This window comes from Rhinoderma darwinii, chromosome 4 (genome assembly GCF_050947455.1).
Source record: "Rhinoderma darwinii isolate aRhiDar2 chromosome 4, aRhiDar2.hap1, whole genome shotgun sequence".
In the NCBI taxonomy this organism is placed as follows: Eukaryota; Metazoa; Chordata; class Amphibia; order Anura; family Rhinodermatidae; genus Rhinoderma; species Rhinoderma darwinii.
Window position 1 is genome coordinate 101841234 of NC_134690.1, and position 25437 is coordinate 101866670.

The 25437-nt window shown below is 40.4% G+C and overlaps 1 protein-coding gene across 3 annotated transcripts in view; it reads right to left on the minus strand.

Moving 5' to 3' along the window:
* The window catches only part of CLSTN2 (calsyntenin 2), an 828679-nt gene that overhangs the window by 161434 nt on the left and 641808 nt on the right, over positions 1-25437 (minus strand). For all 3 annotated transcript variants that reach the window (XM_075861435.1, XM_075861434.1, XM_075861436.1), the window contains exon 8: positions 22612-22733. In XM_075861435.1, the coding sequence (XP_075717550.1) occupies positions 22612-22733 (122 nt within the window). The remainder of the gene's footprint in view (positions 1-22611; positions 22734-25437) is intronic.

The window sequence follows — 25437 nt, forward strand, 5'->3', positions numbered from 1 at the left end:
CCACATGAAAAGATGAGTCATTTTGTTAATACATTACACTACTTATTGTGTACTCATCCTGCGTTATAGTCAAGAGCTGTATTCACAATTCAGCAGGCTACATACTGTAGCTGAAACGTTCTAGCAATCTTATCTGTATAAAGCTTTTTCAGATTACTTGAATTCTAGGAAGTATAGTCTTTACACCAGATAGGAAACAGTAATCCGATGATGGAAAAATTAGCTCTACCACTGCATTTTAGGAGCTCACTAAGTTTGTTGACTATACTAGCTCTGAGCTATAAGGCTGAGTTCACACAGAGTTTTTTCCTGGAGGAAAATTCTGCCTCAAAATTCAGTTTGGAATTTTGAGGCAGATTTTGATCTGCCTGCACGCGGTTTGCCGCAATTTTCGCAGCGTTTTTCGCTCGCACTTATTGAGTGTCACGAGCATAAACACTGTGAAATACGCTTTCTCTGCCTCCCATTGATGTCAATGGGAGGTCAGAGGTGTAAACGCCCGAAGATAGGGCATGACGCTTCTTTTTACCGCGAGCGTTTTTTACCGCTTGTGGTTAAAAAACCTTACCGGCATCCCATTGAAATCAATGGGAGGCATTTTCGGCCGTTTTTTGGCACGGTTTCTGACGTGGTTTCCGCGTTCAAACACTCTGTGTGAACAGGGCCTTTGACAGGCTGTAACTCATGAACCGTACAAAATATGTAACTCAAAGTATTTTTATAGTAATTTAACTTATATAGCTTACAACTATGAGTAACCGGTAAAATTGTGTTCAGAGGAGGATATACCCTGTTGGTGATAACAGCAAGTAGCATTTGTACCAGTTTACACTTATGGAGAATGCCCGAGGTAGAGGAATGCTCTCAAAACTGATACTCCGCTCCAGCTTAGTAACCGACTACACTGACAAGTTCCTTTCTCAAGCACACAACTATATTTGGGCACACTTGATCTGTCAATCTATAAGGATTAACAGCGTTCCGAGGCATGATAGAAGTGCATGTGAGTCAGTGTAGTCGGTAAACTGAAGGTTGGCAGCAATCGCAGGGAACTTGACAGTAAGGAAATCTATGACACAGAAACATTTTTCATTAAGATTTTGCACGAGACTAATTTTATATAATTACTCGATAACCTATACCCTTTTTTTCTTACCTTCATAACGTTGAAAAATTTGTAATTTTTATGTGACAAATAAAGTTTTCATTCTTGCAATTATTTAGTGAACATGAAGGAGTACACGGAGTAACAGTCCTTAATTTGTGAACTATTTAATCTCTAGTACCAGGTAGTTGGATGAATACCCCTATAGAATCATGGTTTGCCCAACCACAGCTGTCACATCCATGCCACATCTGAAAACCTGGCTAATTTATTATCACAGTGAAAGGAATACTCTGGGGTGCCTGACTATCAAAGCAGAATGACAGTAGACGCAAAAAGATGAACAGGATCGGGGAGCCTACAGCTGAAAGCCACCTAATTACCTTAGCCGTCTTTGCATGGTTACCCCCTTTAACATTACTTCTCAAATTAGTTATTTATTTACACATGTAATAATTGTAAAGAAATATTGCCATAATCTGCAAAACAATATTTTTTGTCAAGGTATACAGTAGTGTAGATTAAGCCTAAACATGTTACATTGTAAATGGTCAGTAATAAATATGTGTCACAGTAGTATTAAGTAGCATTTTCTGGCTAAACAGAAAAAATAACAGAACTGGCAAAAAAAAAGGTTGAATTGGCTGCATGTGAGTGTTGAATATCAGGAGGTAGGTAGAATAAAACAGAAGTGCAACTTGGTTCCCCCAGTGGGAATTCTATACCTGGAGAAGAAGAATAAAAGCATGATGTCAAATCCACTATAAGGAAGGAAAATCCCTCTTTCTTCTCCATAGGCGCTGTGGTCATGTCAGAATCTGAAATGGGGTAACAAGACCCAGGCCCTCCAGTCTCATAATGAGGGGGAGGGATAAAGTGAACCAGCACCTGGTGGGGTCTTTTTGGATTTTGATATACTGTACATTAAAAATAAACACATTTACGAGAGAAAAAAAATCACAATGGGCCCTATAAGTTGGTTTATTCCAGTGGTCTCCAACCAGTGGCTCTCCAGCTGTTTCAAAGCTCCAACTCCCAGCATGCTAGGTGTAGTACTTTTGCAACAGCTGGAAAGACACTGTTTGGAGACCACTAGTCTATTCAGATATCATAAGTGTCCCCTGTTCTATACTATAGATGTGTTGGTAAATGTGTATTGTAAATGTGTCCAGTAAAGCATAATGCAGACTCAAATGTATTTATGTAGATACATAGTTGCCAATGTTTAGATATAAAAGGTATCCTCTTTAGCACCGTCTTTTTTGTTTATATGGGGGTATTTATATATGATTAACTCCGGATTTGTTATCCAATGTGAACAACCTTTTGGAGCTTCCAAGCCCCTTGTATCCCCCCTAAACTATTCACAATGCTCAATGTTCTGTCAATTGTTTCTAGTGGATCAGATGAGCTTAAAAGACAGTGATAAAAAAGTGTCGTGACAGCAATTGAATACTTTAATAGTATAATGAAAAGTCATTTCTATAAACAGGAATGGCCCCTAATGACCAACCTGTCACTCAGTGCACATGCATCATCCAATTCCATGTGATGTGTTTTTAAACACTGTGGAATCATTATAAGTGTAATAAGATCAGATTTATTCTTCAAATATTTTAACTAAATCCTACGTTATACTGTAGAATATTTTAACACTAAATTCAGCTCCAGAAACTATTACAATGTCGTCTCTATTATCCAATAATTCATCATGACTGTTAACAATGCCATAACTTATTTAGTGAAATGTGACAGCATTTTTGGGATGTCTCGCCGTGCTTTGAGATTAATTGGTCTGCTCACTGAGAAGCACCAAAGATCACTTGGATGTTGGAAAAGAATTAATGGGATATGATACATCATTACAGAATAACTAAATGCAATCTTGTGTGTCAGAGTAAATGAGGAGATATTAAAGCCCACTTATTATTTAAAAGCTGCATATTCTCTGATGCACTAAAACATTCATTAAAAGTAATCTGTAAAATACAAGCCAATTTTTTTCTTATCCAAATCACGGTCCAAAAAAGTAATAAAGCACTGTAGAAACAATTTGCCGAGCAAGGATTTATTGTTTTATAGGAAAGTAAATATGGTGTGTCACTGTGTTGTCTGGCACTTAGACTCCGCCCATTAAATAAGCCACACCATAAAGGGGATGTCCGGTTTAGAAAAACCATTTTCATATACCCTACTAGGAAAATTTGAGTAAATAGTGGGTGTTCTTCTGTTCAGGAACCTTATCTTTTGGTCAGAGTGGAGAGTGATAACGAAGAGCCTCTCTCACTCTGGAGGACTTTTTCTGCCCTACATTACACAGATCACTCATTGATGTACCCCTGTATTGGTGCTGCAGGGAAATTGAACACTTGTTTACAGGTTTCCCAACAGATTAGTTGATCACTGGGGGTCCCAGAAGGGGGGAAACATTGTGATCAGCTTATTATCAAGAGACCTTCTAACAAACAGGGATTGTCCAAGGCAGAGAATCCCTTTACGTTATCAATGGCTTTAAAATGTTTATCTGCTCTTACAAAATACACTCCTCAAAAATGAATTTGAAACACCAATAATGAAAAGTTTTGGAATTGTGTTGATCACAGGATCAATAAACATGTTAATGATATGCAAATGATAAAAAAATGGAAACTAAATATTCCAACTATCTAGATTTATTCAGTATCGAATATGAGCGGCAGAAATACACACACTCACACGCTTTGGCATGCTATCAATGAGGTTATTAATGTTTGTGTGAGAAATGTTATGCCACGCTGAATGCACTTGGGCACGCAAATTATCAAGATTGGCTGCTAGCAGCTCTCTTTGCAATTGCCGACCAATGATGTCCTATATGTGTTAGATGGGAGACAAGTCCGGAGACACTGCATGCCATGGTAGTAAATTTAGGCCACGCAGGCTGTTCAAAGTAGCAAGAGCAACATGCGGCCCGGAATTGTCCTGTGGAGAAATGGCTTCTGGGACACTTTGGAGAAATGGCCGTAACACTGGTTCCATGACCAAATCAATGTAACGCTAACGAGCTGTTAGTGTACCTGAAATAAAGACTGGAGGGGTTCAGCTACCGTACATTATGCCACCCCACACCATAATCCCTGGAGTAGGACCGGTGTGACGTTCCCTTGTGAAGGCCTATTCATGGTGTTGCCCACGCGGTCTCCAGACCAATCTTCGGCTATCATCGTATCTGAGACAAAAGCGGAACTCATTGCTGAATAGACTAGACCTCCATTCCAGCCTCCATTGTCGTCTTGCTGTGCACCATGATAGCCTTTGAGAGTGTTGGCGTGTGGTCAATATAACACCTGTAGCTGGACGTCTGGCTTGCAGTCCAATGACGTTATAACACGTTCTGATTGTTTGTGTCAACACGGTTTGCCGTCCTAGGCTTGGGATATGACATCCAATTTCACTTGCAGTACAGAATGGATCACTATGTGCCATTCTTCCAATCAGAACGATCCGTCTTTGCAAAGGTTTGCTTCCGCGCACCTCTTGCTGTCATTCCTGTTCGTTATTGGTTTTCCTACCTCTGGGACATGCAACGTTAAACAGGGCTGACATCCCGGCCTAGGTGTGTAGCGATCTGCCGGAGTGATAATCCAAGGTCTCTCAGTTCAAGGATTCTGTCCTTCTCAGTTTACAAGTATAACTGGCACGTCGATGAACAGGAGACATCGCACAATCATCCCACACCACGTGATCCGATTTTTGAGGTGTCAGTGTAGCTAAAAAAAACTTGGCTTTCATGCCACTCCCACATGCCAAAGATTGGAACTCGGTGCTTGAAAATTTGATCATTTGCATAACTTAGTGACCCCTGCTACTTCCTCAATTTGCATAACCTTATGGCTTGGCCTTCTTGGTGTTGCAATTTCATTGTTGAGGGGTGTACTTTGGAGCGCTTCTCGCAACATCTCGCAACCACTACAGCCTTTTGCTTGACCCTCCCTTGGTGTCCTGCTCCCACAGTACTGCAAGTGCCTAATTAACATATAAATACACATATGAATAGGCAATTTTCCAAACACCAAACTAAATATCCCCTTTTGATGTGTAATATACGTCCTAAAGTGTTGGGCTGTAAATTTCTTGTTATTTAGAATACCTTCAAACATTGTAAAATAAAAAAATAGGCACAACTTAACAATCTACAGACATGGAAAGCTGTGGAAGATTTTTCACATACCAAGTTTTGAGTTCCCCCTACAGCACCCCCATAAGGGTCAAAGCCACCGTGCTTTAATATCAAAGATCTATAGCACTGCCACTGTCTCCACAAATGCCAACAGCAATAACTGAGAAGCATTTTACTAACTTCTACTCCGTTACTTACATAGGACTCTCAGTTTAACTAACCAGACAGTAAAAATTGATGGCCTATCCGCAAGATAGGCCATAAATTGCTTATGGGTCGGGGTCCAACTTTCGGTACTCCCGCGGATCAGCTGTTTTGAAGGGGCCATGCCACTCGTACGAGCGCTGCTTCCCCTTAATTTCTTCTTGCTCACTGTGAATCGTCGACGCACATTTAGCGGCGATTCACAGGTATTGCAGCCTTTTCTCCAATTGAAGTGAATGGAAGAAAAGGCTGCAATTTCTGTAAATCGCCCCTAAATGCAAGTCGACAATTCACAGTGAGCAAAAAATAATGAAAGGGAAGCAGCGCGCGTAACAGTGCTGCAGCCCTTTCAAAAAAGCTGATCGGCGGGGGTCCTAAAAGTCGGACCCTAACCCATCAGCTATTGATGGTCTATCCTGAGGATGGGCCATCAAATTTTAGTGGCTGAAAAACCTCTTTAAATAAAGTATAACTGCAGGGTGTCCAGGTGTTGTGGACGTAAAGTATAAGTAGACCATTTAGTACTTTATGTATAATTTTGGCCAACTTTGTCAGTCAACTATTACTATGTTGTAGATGCCGTTCATTTCAGACAAATTAGTCATATGAATGTTTTTTGCTTAGTGCAACAAATTGTCCAAGCCACATAATTGATACATCTATTCCGTAGAGTCTCATTTGTAAAAGAACAAAGGAAAGTAGGTATTATAAGAAAGACTCCCTTTTTATTTTACATAACATACATACAGGGCAGCTGGGGAATTTGAATTTCCCTGCAGACCGTTCAGTTAAAATACTCCAGATTGCCTGTCATGTATAAAAGTAATGTCTGTCAGTTAAGTAACTTTGTATAAACATTACATCCCTTATCTTGGATTGTTCCTGAGTTACAGCTTGTATTACAGCCCAGAGCTGCATTTGCAATTCTTCTGTCTTCAGAGGTAATATCTCCCAAAATTCATTGTTGAATTTCTCGGCTGGGGTCGTCCAGCCGAGAAAAAGTTATATGCTAGGGATGCATAAAATAAGAAGACTTACTAATATACATGGTGTTCCAGTAGGGTACCGTTTCCTTGTTGGGAACACAGTAAAGTGTCCCTGGAAGTCCTGTTGTTCATTCTGTTTTGATGATAAGCCGACACAGAATTGTGTGACCAAGAGCATTCTCCCATCCCATTGTGTCTGCGCTTCATCAAAGCATGTGACGTCTAGGGCGCTCACACTGTGAAGATGCAGAGGAAGCAAGCCAGCCCCCTACTTTTCAGCATGCCTGCCCAATCACTAGATTGGCCGATAAGTTTGGAGCGGAGAGGAGCAGTGAGTCTTGCTAAAGTTCGTTTTTTTGCAGTCAGATTATATGTGGCCATGTCTTAGGCTGGAAGCTTGCATCGAGTTTTTGTTGCAGATTTTGATACAGTTTTTGAGCCAATGCCAGATATGGATCCAGAAGGAAGGAGCAGTATAAGTTCTTCCTATATATTTCCCATTCCTTTTTGAATCCACTTTTGGCTTTGGCTCAAAAAACTGCATTAAAATCTGCAAAAAAATATGCTACAAAAACACAATGGAGAGAATTTGTTAAGACTGGCATTTCATAAGCCAGTCTTAATAGAAAGAAAATTGGAGTAAGATGCAACACATTTATTAAGAGACGAATGCCTCTTAATAAATGCGAAACATCTTTGCTCGTGGCTTTGCACCATCCATTGCCCCCTTCCCACCGGCCAAAACAAAAGAATACTCACTTCACCGCTCCTCTTCTCCTTTGTGTCCCCTCATGCTTCCTCAGCATGCCACAATGCTCGTACAAGGTCCTGATGCCGAGCATCATCAGAGCCTTATATGCGACACAGCACTTAACGTCATCTGTGCTGTGTCACATACAACACAGTGGCGTATCTACTGCTGTAGCAGCTGTAGCGGCTGCTACGGGGCCCATGGCATGAGGGGGCCTGTGCCACCAGCCGCCACGACTCCCCCCCCATATGCCCGATGGCGCAGCTAGCAGCTGTTATGGCTGCTACAGCGGTAGTGATGCTACTATGGGCAAGCGCTGCCGAGCCTCTAACATACATGGGCCGGATGGCATGGGCCCTCTCATGCCCAGTGGCATCGCTAGCACCGGAGGGGGCCCCGCTGCTAGCGACAGTCACGCCCTTTTGCAGTAATTGTACCTGCGACTATAGCACGCAGGTAAAAATACATGCATTAGCTCTGAATGGCGGGCACGTTACGTGCCCGACTATTCAGCGCCTTACAATGACGCTGATTGGCGGGGCAAAATAACTTGCCCCACCAATCAGCCCCTTTCAACGATGCTAGCGGCGCTATGACATCATCGCACTGCTTCCGTGGTTGAAGGGCGCTCATTGACGGGGCAAGTCATTCTGCCCTGCCAATCAGCACCTTTCAATGACGCACCGCTTGCGTCGGTCAGCTCCAGCAGACCTGCTCAGAAGAGAGCAGATCTGCGTTGCCACCGGACTGCGCGGGAACGGGATCAGGGTATGTAAAGTTTTTTTTTTCTACTAAATCTGTGAGTGGCATTATCTACAGTGGGGGCTCTATCTACAGGGGGGTCTATATGTGGGGATGCGGAGCACTATATACAGGGGGAGCTATATGTAGGGCACTATCAACAGGGGTGGGCTATATGTGGAGCACTTTATAAAGGGGGAACTATATGTGAGGCACTATCTACAGAGGTGGGCTATATGTTGAGCACTATAAACAGGGGGAGCTATATGTAGGGCACTGTCTACAGGGATGGGCTATATGTGAGACACTATATACAGGGGGAGCTTTATGTGAGCCACTATCTACAGAGGGGGCTTTATGTCGAGCACTATCTATAGTTGGAGCTATTTGTAGGGCACTAGCTACAGGGGTGGGCTATATGTGGGACACTATATACAGGGGTGGCTTACCTGTGGGGTACTATCTACAGGGGAGCTATATGTAGGGTACTGTCTACAGGGGTGGGCTATATGTGAAGCACTATCTATAGGGGAAGCCATATGTAGGGCAGCACGGTGGCTCGGTGGTTAGCACTATATCCTTGCAGCTCTGGAGTCCATATGTGGGCACTATCTACAGAAGGCTGTGTGTGGGGTAATATCTACAGGGGCTTCTATGTAGGGCACTATCTACAGAGGCTCTATGGGGGTCACTATCTAAAGGGGGCTATGGGGGCACTATCTACAGGGGACGCAGTGTGTGTGGGACACAGTGTATGGTACTATTATAATCAGGGACAGTGTATGGCGGTATTATAGTTAGAGGTGTTGAGAATATTATCTTCATTTATAGGTGCAGAAATGTTTTAAAAGTGAGAAGCTAAAGACATCTGAGCGGAAAACTCCAGAAATGGGTCGTGGCCGGGAGAAATCCATCATAGAGGTCTGTACCGGAGGGAGAAAAAAAGGCGTCACTGGTGAGTCACTTAATGTAAATGTTTATTCTGCCTCTAATCGGTACTGTAGTCACTGTATGATCTGCAGCGAGATGATGGGGGTTATGATTATGATATGATTTTTTTTTTTAGAACAGCAACTCCCGGCATATCCTTATCATTGTTCGGGCCATGCTGGGAGCTTTAGTTTTACGCTGTACAAGCCTATGCGGCAGGGGTTGCACTAAATTGAGCTGTATTTGTTCTGGTGTTGTATATATGTACTGAGCTTTGTTCTGGTGCTGTATATATGTACTGAGATTTGTTCTGGTGCTGTATTTATGTACTGAGCTTGGTTCTGGTGCTGTACATATGTACTGAGCTTGGTTCTTGTGCTGTATTTATGTATTGAGCTTTGTTCTGGTGTTGTATATATGTAGTGAGCTGGTTCTGGTGTTGTGTAAATATATACTGATCTTTGTTCTGATGCTGTATTTAAGTACTGAGCTTTGTTCTGGTGCTGTATATATGTATGAGCTGGGTTCTGGTGTTGTATATATGTAAGAGCGTGGTTCTGCAGCTGTATTTACGTATTGAGCTTTGTTCTGGTGTAGTATATATGTAGTGAGCTTGGTTCTGATGTTGTATATAGGTACTGATCTTGATTCTGATGCTGTATTTAAGTACTGAGCTTTGTTCTGGTGTTGTATATATGTAAGAGCGTGGTTCTGTAGCTGTATTTATGTATGAGCTTGGTTCTGGGGATGTATATATGTACTGGGCCTAGTTCTGGTGCTGTATTTATGTACTGAGGTTGGTTCTGGTGCTGTATATATGTATTGAGCTTGGCTCGGTTTTGGTACTGTATATATACCAGAGCTTAGTTCTAGTGCTGTATTTATGTACTGAGCTTAATTGTGGTGTTGTATATATGTCAGAGCTTAATTCTAGTGCTGTATTTATGTACTGAGCTTTGTTCTGGTGCTGTATATATGTATTGAGCTTGGTTCTGGAGCCGTACATGTCAGAGCTTGGTTCTGGAGCTGTGATTATATAGGATATATTTGTAATAACAACATTTCCAAATGTATGTTTTTTTCAGATGCAGCAACATTTATCAAATCAACTTTTAAAACGGTGCACACTATATGCTAATTACTCATTAAAGGGTCATGGGCGGTGCCACTATCCTGAAAAGTCACATATTTCTGCCACCAAAACCACCTTTCCATGTTTGATTGACATCCCCCTGGCTGAGACAACTTTCTCAGATGCGCCATTGCCTTGTACTACTTGGAGGGCTGTGTGGCACTATACACAAGGGGGAGCTGTGTGGCACTATATACAAGGGGCTGTGTTGCACTACTAAGGGGCTGCTGTGTGGCACTACTAAGGGGGGCTGTGTGGTACTATATACTCGGGGGGCTGTATGGCACTATTTACAAGGGAGGGCTGCGCCTCTATAGACGGGCTGCGTGTGGTGCAAACTACAGGGGTCTGTGTGTGACAATATCTACTAAGGGGGGGGGGCTTTGTGGCACTATCTACTAGGGGGAGCTGTGTGGCACTATATACAAGGGAGGGGGTTGTGTTGCACTATATACAGAGGAACTGTATGGTGCTATATACAGGGGGAGTTATATGGCACTATCTACAAGGGGGAGGTGGGGGTGCTATCTACAAGTGGGGTGTGACACTGTCTGCAGGCGGGGCTGTAAAGCACTGTCTACAGGGGGGCTGTAAGGCAAAATCTACAGGGGGCACTATCTTTAAGGGGGCTGCGTGTGGCACCTGGGGGGCCCAGTCAAGAGTTTGCTATGGGGCCCAGTCTGTCCTAGTTACGCCCCTGATACAACATCATCGCGCTGGCCAGCATCAGTTTGTTGTATGAGTCTTAACATTCTGAGGGAGCCTGAGGGGAGAAGAGGAGCTGTAATTTAACTATTCATTTTTTCTTTTTACATTATTGTCTGATGGGGAGCAGGGTACAGGGCCTAGAAAGGGTCTCTATTTTGCTATGTCCCACAGATTGAAATCTTCGCCAGCTAGGAGCAGTTGTAGATTTCCACTATAGTTTATGCCCGGTCTCCTTTGCAAAACCACGCCCCTTTTCCACAAAAATGTTGTGGGCGGTGTAAAAAGGCCAAAAGTAGCAAGTTGTGACATTTGGGCCCTTTTGCAACTGTTTATCTATGCCAGGAAACTGGCATAGTAATGTTAATAAATCCCTCCTCATGTGTATTTCCAGCCCTAATGTACAGTGCTTTGAAATTTCTATATGTGCTAATTTGTGTTATTTAAATGTTTCAGATCATCCAACTAATTTTAATATAAGATAAAGACAACAGGAGTAAACACAAAATGCAGCTTTAAATTCTGAACATTTTACTTATTGAGAATAAATATTTATTCAAAACCTATATGACACATGTGACAAAGTAATTTCCACCATAAACCTAATAACTGGTTGTGCCACCCTTGACAGTAACAACTGCAATCAAACGTTTGTGATAACTTGCGATAAGTCTTTTATGAAAGAATTTTGTGGAAGACTTTTGGCCCATTCTTCTTAGTTTTGTGTTTTTCAAGCCATTCAGAGGTGGACTTGCTTATGTGATTCGGATCATTGTCATGCCGCATAACCCAGCTGCACTAGAGCTTTAGGTCACAAACTTATGGGCAGATGTTCTCCTTCAGGATTTTCAGATGGACAGCAGAATTTATGGTTCCCATTAATTATGACAAGTCGCCAAGGTCCTGCAGAAAAAAAATAAGCCCTAGACTATCAAACTAGCACCACCATGGTTGACTGTTGGTATGTTGTCGTTTTGATGGAATGTGGCGTTAGCTATAAACCAGATGTCACTCATGTGCTCCGAAAAGTACCACCTTTGACTCATCAATCAACAGATTATCTTAAAAGTCTTGGGGTTTATCTAGATGATTTTTGGCAAATGCGAGATGAGCCTTTGTGTTCTGTTTTGTCAGCAGTGGATTGTGCCTTGCAATCCTCCCACTGATGTCATTTTTGTCCAGTGTCTTTCTTTCGATGTACATCTGAGTTCTCTTGTGACTTTCTGGATGCTCTCGTTGATGCTCTCTTGGTAAACTTTTGGCAGGCCAGCCAATCCTGGGAAGGTTCACCACTGTTCCAAGTTTTCTCCATTTGTGGATAATGGCTCTCATTGTGGTTTGCTTGAGTCCCAGAGCTTTTGCAATGACTTGGTAATTCTTTCCAGACTCAATTACTTTCTTTGTCATCTGTATTTGAATCTCTTTATAGAGTGGAATCATGTGCTGCTTTCTAAGACCCTTTAGCCGGCTTCACATTGCCAGACAGGTTTGTTTTATGTGATATTTATATTCAGCAGGTCTGGCAGCAACAATGGCTGGTTGTGGCTAGTGATATTAAACCAATTATCAATTGAATTTGGTTATCTAGTTTATTTAGTAGCTAAGGGGAAAATTACTTTTTACATAAGGGCTGGTATGGCTGAACAACATTTATCCTTCAATAAATGAAATCATCATTAAACCCCTTCCCGCTATTGGGCGTGACTGTACGTCCAGATTCAAAGTGTTTTCCCGCACAAGGGCGTACAGTCACGCCCTGTAGATAAAGCGCGCACAGGAGCTGTGCGCGCTTCATCTTCAGTGGCTGTAAGCTGTAATACACAGCTGACATCCGGCTGCAATGGCGGCGACGGCAGTTACCGCCGATCGCAGCCATTTAACCCCTTCAATGCGGCTGTCAATGGCGTTCGCCGCATTGAAGTGGTTGACAGAGGGAGAGGGCACCCTCTGTAACCCCCCGCGATGGATCGCAGGTGGCGATGGTTTCTATGGCAACCAGGAAGCCGTTGCTAGACTTCCTTGTTGCCCAGGTATGGTAGCCTATTAGGTCCTGCCCGAGGCATGACATAATAGGCTAACTGTCAAATGAAGAATGACCGTTACAATACACTGCACTACATAAGCAGTACAGTGTATTGTACCGGGGATCAGAAGACCAGATCTTCAAGTCCTCAGGTAAGTGTAAAAAAAAATGTTAAAGCAAAATAAATAAATAAAAGTTTTAACTAATAAAAACAACAATCGTTTCCCTGATCCACACCTTTATAATTAGAAAAAAAATGAAAACATGAAAAAAAACTATACATAATAGGTATTGCCACGTTCGGAACGGCCTGATATATAAAAATATCACATTATTTTTACCACACGGTGAACACCGTAATTTTTTTTAATAAAAAAACAATGACAGCATTTTATTTTTTAGTCATCGTGTCTCCAAATTTTTTTTAGAAAAAGTGATCAAAAAGTTGCAAGTAACGCAAAATGGTACCAATGGAAACTACAGTTCATAACGCATAAAACAAGCCCTCCCACAGCGATATCAACTGAAAAATGTAAAAGTTATGGCTGTCAAAAAATGGCGACACTAAAACATTATTTTTTTTAGAAAGAGTATTTTTATTGTAGGAACGTAGTGAAATGTAAAAAAACAATATCAATTTGGTGTCGCTGTAATCGTATCGACCCGCAGAATAAAGTTAACATGTTGTTTATACTGCATGGTGAACACTGTAAAAAAAACTGCTAGCATTGCTGTTTTTTGGTTTCCTCATCTCAGAAAAAATTGAATAAATAGTGATAAAAAAAAATAAAAAAAACCGCATGTACCCCAAAAGGGAACAAATAAAAATTACAGCTCATTCCACAAAAAACAAGCCCTCAACTGAAAAATAACACGTTATGACTCTCAAAACGCAATGATGCAAAATGATGTTAAATGACGACCCAGACTAATATTTTTAGGTCCAGTAGAATTTCACTAAATACCTCACGACATCATTTGCTGGACCGCACAGGTGGACCCTGTAGATGCAGCGGAGATGAGGAAACTTTAGGGCCTTGTGCTGCTTATAGGGCTAGTGAAGAAGTCAAAGATTAGGCAATATTGGAGCGCAGATATTTTGTATAATACCCAATAAACCCGGCCTGTGCATAAAGGATTGGTTCAAAGCGTACCACACCAAACCATGGATTATTCATTCTCCCCATTATTACATCATCCTATTATGACCTGATGCACTCCGCCCAGCTTACATAAACCCTGATGTACTCCGCCCAGTTTACATATATCCCGATGTACTCCGCCCAGCTTACATATGCCCCCACATTATAAGCTGAAATACCAGTAAAACACCAAGCAAAATCTGCGCTTCAAAAGCCAAAATGGTGGTCCAACTAAGCCTGGGAGGTTGCCCAAACTGCAATTTATGACAACATATGGGGTACTACTGTATTCTGGAGAACCCGCTTAACAATTTATGGGGTGTGTGTCTACGATGGTACAAGCTGGGCACAACACATTGGGCACTGAAATGGCATACCTGTGGAAAACTGCAATTTTCAATCTGCAACATCTATTGTGAACTCATTTTTGAAAAACACTTGTGGGGTCAAAATGCTCACTACACCCCTAGATAAATTCTTTGAGGGATCAAGTTTCCAAAATGGGGTAATTTTTCGGGGATACCACTGTACAGGTACTATAGCTCAATGCAACAGGTGTCAAAAAACGAATCTTGTAAAATCTCCACTCCAAATACTAAATGGCGCTCCTTCCCTTTAGAGCCTTGCTGTGTGTCCAAATAGCAGTTTATGACCACGTGTGGGGTATTGCCTTACTCTGGAGAGAATGCTTTACGAACGTTGAGGTGCTTTTCTCCTATAGTCTTTGTGAAAATGCAAAATTTTAGGCTAGAACTACATCTTTTGTTATTTATTTTTTTATTTTCACATCCCAATTCTAATAAATTCAGCAAAAACCTGTGTGGTCAAAATGCTCACTACACCTCTAGATTAATTCCTCAAGGAGTGTAGTTTACCAAATAGAGTCACATTTAAGGGGTTCTTACTGTACTGGTACCTCAGGGGCTTTGTAAATGCAACATGGCGCCCAGGAATCAATCCTGCAAAATCTGCACTCCAACTGCCAAATGGCGCTCCTTCCCTTGTATCCTGCCGTGTATCCAAACAGCAGTTTATGACCATATATGGAGTATTTCCCTACTCTGAAGAAGTTTCTTTACAAATGTTATGGTGCTTTTTCTCCTTTATTTGTTGAGAAAATGAAAAATGTTGAACTAATGCTACGTCTTATTGGAAAATAATGTAATTTTTCACTGCCCATTTCTAATAAAATCTATGAGACACCTGTGGGGTCAAAATGCTCACTACCCCCCTAGATGAATTCCTCAATGGGTGTAGTTTGCCAAATGGAGTCACTTTTGGGGAGTTTCCACTGTACTAGTACCTAAGGGGCTTTGCAAAAGCGACATGGTGCAGAAAAAACAATCCAGCAAAATCTGCTCTCCAAAAGCCAAATGGCGCTCCTTCCCTTCTGAGCCCTCATGTGTATTAATACAGCAGTTTATTACCACCAATGGGGTATTTCCGTACTCTGGAGAAGTTGCTTTACAAATGTTGGTGTGCTTTTTCTCCTTTAATCGATGAAAAAAATTACAATTTTGGACCTAAAGCTACGTCTTAGTGGAAAAAAAAATAATTTTTCATTTTTACTGCCAAATTCTAATGAAATCTATGAAACCGTACTGGTACCTTAGGAGCTTTACAAATGTGACATGGTGCAGAGAAATCAATCTAGCAAAATCTGTACTCCAAAAGCTTAATGGCAGTTTATGACCACATGTTGGGTATTTCCGTACTTTGGAGAAGGTGCTTTACAAATGTTGGGGTGCTTTTTCTCATTTATTGTTGAAAAAATGTAAAATTCTGAGGTAAAGCTACATCTTATTGGAAAATAATGTCATTTTTAATTTTCACTGCCCAATTCTAATGAAATCTATGAAATACCTGGGTAGTCAAAATGCTCACTACACCCCTAGATTTATTCCTCTAGGGGTGTAGTTTCCCAAATGGAGTAACTTTTGGGGGGTTTCCTTTGTTTTTGCACCACAAGACCTCTTCTAACCTGACATGGTGCCTGAAATATAATTTAAGAAAAGTAAGGCCCAAAAATCCACTAGGTGCTCTTTTGATTCTGGGACTTTTGTTTCAGGCCCGTAGCACACTAGGGCCACAGGTGGGATATTTCTAAAAACTGCAGAATCAGGGCAATAAATATTCAGTTGTGTTTCTCTGGTAAAAAAAAACATTCAGTATTACAGGAAAAATGTATTAAAATGGAATTTCTGCAAAAAAAAAAAAATTTATTTGAAAATTTCCCTTCCACTTTGCTTTAATTCCTGTGAAACGCATAAAGGTTTAAGATACTTTCTAAATGCTGTTTTGAATACTTTAAGGGGTGCAGTTTTTATAATGGGGTGATTTGTGGGCGTTCCTAATATATAAGGCCCTCAAAGCCAATTCAGATCTGAACTGTTCCCTAAAAAAATAGGCTTTTGAAATTTTCTTGAAAATGTGAGAAATGTCTGCTAAACTTATAAGCCTTGTAACGTCCTAGAAAAATGAAAGGATGTTCAAAAAATGATGCAAACATAAAGTAGACATATGGGAAATGTTAAATAGTCACTATTTTGTGTGGTATAAATGTCTGTCTTACACGCAGATACATTTGAATTTAGAAAAATGCTAATTTTTGCAAATTTTCTCTAAATTTTGGTGTTTTTCACAAAAAATATTGAAATTATCAACCAATTTTTTTCACTAACATAAAGTACAATATGTCACGAGAAAACGATCTCAAAATCGCTTAGATAGGTAAAAGCATTACGAAGTTATTACCACATATAGTAACACATGTCAGATTTAAAAAATGAGGCTGTGTCATTTGGTCCAAAAGTGGCTGCCTCCTTAAGGGGTTAAAAACAGCATTTTGTGTTTATTTTGGTTATTATTGTCTAATATAAAAAGTAGTTTGATGATCTGAAACATTCATGTGAGAATTATTTGAAATAGAAGAAATTGGGAAATACTTCACAGCACTGTATATACACGTGTGTGTGTGTGTGTGTGTGTGTGTGTTTGTTTTTCCTGGTCCCTGGATAACCCCTTTGACCCCTTAACAATGAATGACGGATATATCCATCTCAAGCAGGAGCTGGTTCCCGCATCGAAGCAGATATATCCGTCACTCTGGTCTCGTAGGTACTACCACTGTACCCACAAGATCAGAGGCAGGAGCAACTGCCATGGCCTAATAGATTGGCCTAAGCATTATATCACCAAACATTATATCTGCGATCAGAAGATCGCACAGTGAAGTCCCATAGTGGGACTAATTAAAAAGAAAAGTAAAACAGTTAAATAAAGCTTATGGAAAAAAAAAAGAAAAAGATTACAGTAAAAATAAAATAAAACCACTTTTTTTCCATAAAAAGTAGTTTTATTTAGTAAAAGTGTAAGAAAAAAAAAACACATACACATATACAGTATCACCGTGATTGTAACAAAATGAAATTGACACATTAATTAAACTGCCGGGTGAACGATGTCAAAAACAAACGCAAAAAACGACGGCAAAATTCCTTTTTTTTTCAGTCCCCAACAAAAAATGAAATAAAAGTTAATCAATCATTCCCATGTACCCCAAAATAGTACCATTGAAAACGACACATTGTCCCGCAAAAAACAAGCCCACATATGGCTACATCGACGGAAAAATAAAAAAGTTACGGCTCTTGGAATGCGGCGATGCAAAAACAAGTAATTTTTTTTAAAAGGGTTTTTATTATGCAAACGTAGGAAAACATATAAAACCTTTACATATTTTGTATCCCCATAATCGAGCCGCCCATAGAATAAAGGTAACATGTCATTTACGCTGCATAGTGATTGGCGTAAATTTAAAACGCAAAAAACAATGCTGGAATAGCTGTTTATTTTCAATTACCTCCTAAAATAAAGTTAATAAAAGTTAATCAATATATTATATGTATCTAAAAATGGTGCAATTGAAAAATACAACTCGTCCCGCAAAATACAAGCCTTTATACGGCTATGTCGACAGAAAAATAAAAAAGTTGACACTTGGACAGTGAAAAAAAACCAAAAAATAATCCTTTTTCATTAAGGCCAAAAAAGGCCTGGTTGTTAAGGGGTTAATATCCGCACAGAGGTTGCTTTAGAAAATAACGTTATGGGCAGTGTAGTCTTGACACCAGGCACTCACAAGTAATCTGATGTAGGAAAAACGAATTGCAAGAACTGCATTTTAATAGCTCAGCTAAACTATTAGGGTATGTTCACACGAGGTCATTACGTCCGTAATTGACGGACGTATTTCGGCCGCATTCCCGGACCGAACACAGTGCAGGGAGCAGGGCTCCTAGCATCATAGTTATGTACGACGCTAGGAGTCCCTGCCTCGCTGCCGGACAACTGTCTCGTACTAAAAACATGATTACAGTACGGGACAGTTGTCCGACAGCGAGGCAGGGACTCCTAGCGTCGTACATAAGTATGATGCTAGGAGCCCTGCTCCCTGCACTGTGTTCGGTCCGGTACTTGCGGTACTATTATTATTGTAGATTATATATTATATTTAAAGATAAACATACTATATTTTTTGTGTTTTTGCCTTAAAATGCCCAGCATATGACTTCCTCAAATCATCCATACTCTGATCCATACTCTTATCCATACCCAGCTGATCTCTTGTGACCTGACTTTGCTTTTAAATGTCAGGAACTGTGATTTTTGTAGTCAGTAAGCCACTAAAGCCCGGACAACTAAAAAGTGTCACGCAAAGCCTTTCCCATGTCTTATATCAGAGCAGTCATTTGTACATATATAGTTTTAACATGTACAATCTTTGCCAAATTTCCATTTGCAATAAATGTTTTACAGCACTGCATATTAAAAAGAAAAAAAAAAAAAGATGAAAGTGACTATTGACTGCGGTAGTTATGTTGCCACACTAATCCTGCCCAGTGATCAACATTGTCCTGTCTCTCCCTGCCAAATCTCACATAAGATGGGCACATCTGACGCTTTCATCCTATAAAACCTGTTATAGCTATATTATGAATACCAGTCTATAGCTCTTCTTCTTAACATTGCCCCACATTCCAGCTGCATACCGTACACAATGAGGAAAACCGTATTTGATTCTCCTGGATTCACCTGACATGTCGGTCAGCCCTCAAGCAATCGTCCTAATCTGTAAGAAATGATTACCATTGAGGTGGGCAGAGAACGGATCAGACCAGTAGAAGCTTTACAAATAAACTATGTCAGAAAAGACTTTAAGGGATAGAAAACTAATGGACTTAGACCCTACTGGATACAGTGGAATTGACTTGGAATAATTCTCTCTGGTAGGATTAACATGACTCATTTATCATTTATCTCGCCAGCTGCTTAGGTAAATGTGGTGCTTCACAGTTCCCTGTATATAACCTTAACCAATTGAATGCTAGAAGCGCCTGTAGCGATGTGCCACATCTTATGTGAAAGATTCTTACAGGCTCTGAATGGGTTAAAGGTGTGCTCACAAGGCATTAGGGACCAACACTTCTCGTCTGTAATGAATTCAGCTCATGCTGCTCTTGAGATATTTTTCCCTAAGATACTTTCTCAAGAATAGAAACATCCTTAGCATGGGCACATGAGAGCAATCCCAAGCAGCACGATACACGGTCCTTGTTTGCAAAAAGCTGCGCATTCATTAAATGGAAAAAAAAACATTGAGGTTGTAATTTATGTAAAGTTAACATATTCCAGAATAGGGTTAGTATGTATTAAAGCTGTTACACCACAGTTTAGGGAAATATTAAATATAAATATTACCATATACATTTATGAGACAATGTACCCCCTACTGTAAATAATAAATGCCTGAGGAGTACTGTGACCATATAAAAGTATAAGGTGACGTTTTAATATTCTTCATATTCATGGTAGGTACATTGTTAGGTATAGAAGGGGGGTACATTGTTTCACATATTACACACCTCAGCTGCTGCGGAAAGCTTCACTTTAAATAACAAACTGCTTCTTCAAAATACTCATCTGCAGCTGCTACAATACCAGCCAACCCCCTAATCCATGCCAGCCATAGCATGCCCCCATACAATGCCAGCTACAGCATGACCCACCCCAAATAGTTCATACCACAATGTGCCAGTTTATACGGTGCAGACTTGGTATACCCCTCCATACAATGCCAGTCATAGTGGCTTACTCAGCCCGGGTTCCCACGTAGCGTAAGCGCTGCAGAATTTCCGGAATTGTATACGGAAAAAAACACCAGCGATGCAGAATTTAATTCTGCAGTATGTCAATTTATGCTGTGTTTGTGTTGATTTTCTGTTGCGTGTTTTCCCCATTGAATTCAATGGGAATGCAAAACCCGCAACAGAGAGCCAAGTGTTGCGCCTTTTGCGGCATAATCACAGCGACTACGCCGCAAAAATGACAACTTGGGAAAATAAAAAAAATTATACTTACTCAGAACGCCCTCCTATGTCTGGCCTCCTGGGATGACGTTTCATCTCATGTGACCGCTGCAGCCAGTCACAGGCTGCAGTGTCACATGGCCTGCAATGTCATCGTAGGAGGCCGGACTAAGTGCAGAAAAGAGGGAGGATGTAAGTATGGACGTTTTTTTTTTTTTTTTCAAGCTCTGTCTTCCGCAGCGGAAATTTAGTCCAAAAAACCGCACCACAATATGGTGTGCTTTTCAGATGGAAGGTGCTGCGGGTTCCAGGTCGGATACGCTGCGCAGTTTTTATACAGCGTATCCTACCCGTGGGAACCCGGCCTTTGGGTGGATTCACATGTGGGAGATTTTGTTGCAGAAATTTCTGCGACTGAAAATCATTTCCATTCATCTGAATAATGTTGTTTTTGCAACAAGTCATGAATTTGTGCAATTCAGATGAATGGAACAGATTTTCAGTCACAGAAATTTTTGCTTTCGGATTGTGCCGTCACTTACTAATTGTCTATTTTAGAAAGTACTAGATGGGAAAAGTACAAACAACATGGTTAGGCTTCGTTCACATCTGCGTCAGGACAGCTGCATAGTTTTGACGGAAGCAATACCGTAGTCGACTACGCTATTCATTCCGTCAAAACGACGGAACCCTTGCACAACTGAGACAAACAGAAACCATTTGCACCGGATCCGTCACCATTGAAATCAATGGTGATACAAATGGAAACCTATGGTTTCTGTTTGTTTCAGTCAGGGTTGCGTTCATGGGTTGCCCTAATGGAAAGCTGACATGGAACCAATGAACGGAGCCCTGATGCACATGTGAACGAAGCCTTAGTCACCTTCTCCTGAAACATGAAACAATTATGCAGGTGCTAATCTGCTGTGACTTTTATGCAACATGTTTATTGACAAATAAAGAATGCAGATGCACGCTGCGGGCGCTAAGATACATATATGTTTATATATACAGTATATATATATATATATATATATATATATATATATATACACTTTTTATATTTATTGTATATTTTTATTATTTTAAATTGCATTACTGCTATATTTATTATACTTATAAATGTGAGGTTCTTAGCGCTCAGTTTGATCAAACGAGTAGATGGCAATTGTGCTAGAATAGCTTCAAATGGGGTCAAGCACATTATAGAGCGCCCTCACTTACTCACACAGCACAGCGAGATCATGCTGTGCTGACTACAAATGGACATGAATGGAGAGAAGTGCATGACACTGATTAGTCACTGATTGGTCAGCGTCATACACTTCTCTTCACAACGCCCAGTTGGTAAAAACACGCCCAGTTTTCTATTAAGAAACAAATTAGCATAAATCTAAAATTGTTTATAACTTGCTAAAAAAATTATCGTTTTTCAAAACAAAAACCCCTGCTGTTATCTACATTACAGCGCCGATAAGATTATGTGGGAGATAGGACACTTATAATGTGGTGACAGAGCCTCTTTAAGTGGAATTACCGTCACAATGGAGATATCTGAAGGGGTTTCAGCAATATTTTCCCTTTAATTCTATTATTACAGCCTTCATTATTCATTAGCGTTATCATTGTTTTTTATTGTTTTTCCTCCATTTTTCACTTCCCTCCAGCAGACTCATTAACATTGTCTCTTACAATACAATGATCAACATTTCTCTATATTTTCTATATAATGTTGCATTATGACTATATTATACTGTATGAAGCAGGGCTAATTGAAATTAATGTGGTGTCTGTTGATTATATAAAAAAGCGCTGGATTAATCCATCAATACACAAAACATGTCAGGAAAATCTAGACACAAACTAACAAATGAAAAGGTTAAAATACTAAATCTGACTTTTAAATATAATAATGAATTGCTGTAATGAGAAACGGTTCATTGTCTCCATAGTAATTAATATCAATGGAAAAGTATATGAGGTATTTTACAGCTTATACATCGGCGTTATTTACAGCCCCAGTTGTGTTATGTTCAATTTGAAGAACATTTATAAATAAGAGCTGCAACATAACAAATGATATATTGATCAGTGACGACTGCAGTCAATAAAGTGTGGCAATACAATCCTCAAATGCTGCACAACAAATAGAGAACATAGTCTCCATGGTTTATGTGTGACTTCTAAATGGACCTCCTGTCAGTTCTCTTCTGAAAGACATGCCAAGTGACCTCTCAGTTAGCAGAGGTTGTACAAAGCTGTAGGGGACATAGTTATATTCATGTGTTCAGCTAAGCTGGAAAACTGAGCAAAAATTATTTCTGAAATTCTGCAGCCTGAAGGAAAGGAAAGGAAAGTCTAATACCTGATCTAATTTCCAATGAAACTCTGCAGGCCGGAAAGTGTCAGCTTGGTCAAAATCACGGCGTAACAGGAAGACAAGACGACAGTTGTGTACATACAATGCATAGTGATGGCGGTTCATTTCTGCAAAAAAACAAAAACACACAATTAACCTAATGTAACATTGTACATGGTTTTCTTTCGTAGTCTTAGAATTTCAGACAGCAGTTATTGCAAAAACAGAATATAATTATTAAGCAAAAAGTTGCAAGGTAAGGCTAAATCCTTTATACTTGGGCTTAGGGTTAAATCACACGACAAACTAGAAAAACAAAATCTGCAAAATTGATATAACAAATTGTTGCATAGTTATCTCCCAAATCCCACTGGCTCCGGAACTGATGGTCTTGTGATTCCCTGTCAGGCTGTGATTACCAGGCCACAGCGATGACATAGTGTACTTACACGTGTGCCAATTTTCTGATTACAGTGGCGACATGCCGTCCATACTCAAGAAAAGAGATCAACAGCACATCACAGTCCCAGAAAAACTCATGAGGGGCATTAAACAGGAGAAACTTTCAATTGGTGCAGGCAGTGTCGAGTCGTAGCAAGTCCAACTCCAAACAGACACAAAGAAAATAGAGAGACCGCAGCACACAAAGAGTGTCTTTATTCCACCATAAATAGCAACGTTTCGACCCAAATGAGGGTCTTTCTCAAGCTTGAGAAAGACCCTCATTTGGGTCGAAACGTCGCTCTTTATGGTGGAATAAAGACACTCTTTTTGATACCTTGACAACTTTGTGTGCTGCGGTCTCTCTATTTTCTTTATGCCGTCGATACTAACATTAGCGCTACAGGACACATGTTCAATACGGCGCCTAATAGCTACTGAATAAAGACCGACATGTGACCATGGAACTGTCGGCGGAGATTTTGAAAGGTGTCTATGTGACAATTTATTATTGGAATACCTCTCAAAAAGCTATATACACTTTTGTAAACTAGTTTTAAGCACTTTTACACAGGCATTTATCAGGCAAACACACTCGTTCTCGATCATTACCCTGTGCAACGATCAGCCGATGAAGGAGCAAACACTCATTCATCGTTTATGCAGCCGAAAATATTATCGTTGTCGACAGCACATCTCCTTGTATAAACAGGGAGATGCGCTGCCAATGTCACAGAAATGCATGAGGACGAGCGATCGGAGTAACGAGCACTCGTCCCCATTCTAGCTACTTGTGAAAGGAGCAAACGAGGGCCGATCAACAAGATGTCTCGTTGACTGGCACTCGTTTACACGGCCCACGTTGGACTGTGATAGAGGACCCTGACTGACTTCTATCCGTCCCTCGTAGTGTCTGGAAGCTAGCATTAAAATCGGATTGCTTGTAGTATGTAACTATGGAGACACATAAGTCTGCATAAAAACTGTATAGATAACAGTGAGATGTTTTTAACCAATACTATTTGTTTTTTCCTTCTTCCGTTTTATATTAAAGGCATCTAAGATCTGTTCACACCTTGTCAGGACCTTCCATCGGAGCTAAATGTACGGAGTATTCTCCGAAGCATACCTTCGATGGAAGGCTCCGACATATGCCACTGTATAACTATTGTAAAAAAAAAAAAAGTATACCGCAAGATATATGTGTTTTTTTTGCGGTGGCTTACTGCATATATAAGCACAGTTGTCTGCACTTTCCTATAAAGTAAAGACAAAGGTATACTGGGGCAAACCACGCTGATGGAGGCCAAAAGGACACTATTTTGGCTTCCGTCAAGTAAAAGGGGGACTATGGCTACGTGTGACACATACACCAAACGTGTTCACATAACGAGATGTGAACATTGTCTAGAGTGCTCATTATTTTTTAGCCAAACAAACATGGCTCAAAACTATTGCCTTATACAACAATATGGTTTTAAGAATTTGATTTTGTAAGGGGCATATAATGAGAAACAATTCATAATAGGCATGAAGGTTTTCCAACATTTTGTAAAATCTCTGTGTTGTGAATATAATCCTTCCCATTTCTCATAGATTGTAATGGTCTTTACCATTCCGGACGTTAGAGGATAGGCAGATGTCTCATCAAAAATTTGTGTCAGTGAGGCCGCTGCATGTCAGTACTGGACAGAATTTGGCTAGAAATACATCAATATTTGCCCAGAAATCCCAGCATTACAGTATAACAGGGTTTAACCACAGTAAACATTTATCACCTATATACAGGATAAATGTTAGATTGTTGCTGCTCTCCTACTAGTACCTCCGGCATTGGAGCCCCTACCAAACACTTGTAGGGGGACCCGAGTCCTCTTTACCAGCATGACCATGGTGAGTTGTGTTTGTATTGTGAAGTTGAGACTCCAGTACTTCTGATTTTGGGGATCCCAGCAATCTTACATTTATCACCTATTCTTTGGATAGATGATGAATGTTTATTGTGTGGAAAAAACCTTTAGTAGGGTTTCAGAAGTTCAGAATTACAGCTCAATTAACTTTCCCAGCTTATTTCCTTCTACACCCCGCTACAGTTTGCTCCTCTATGCAGCCGTTCATGAGATCTATAGTCTGGGATACAATTGTAAAATACAGTTTATTAGTAGATGAATGCATGTTCTCCGCTCTGTTAATTGATCTGCATTTATCTATTCCTGGAGAAGCTCTTTAATCTAGAGCACTCTGGTTAAGTGGGATAATACTGTACCAGCTGTTAGTAACGGACTATGAGAACATTACTGCGCGCTCAGAACACATTATTTCTAATGGATGTTGGAACCTAACTATATATCTTGTGAGTGCACAGTATCGTGCACTTATGGAATTGTACAT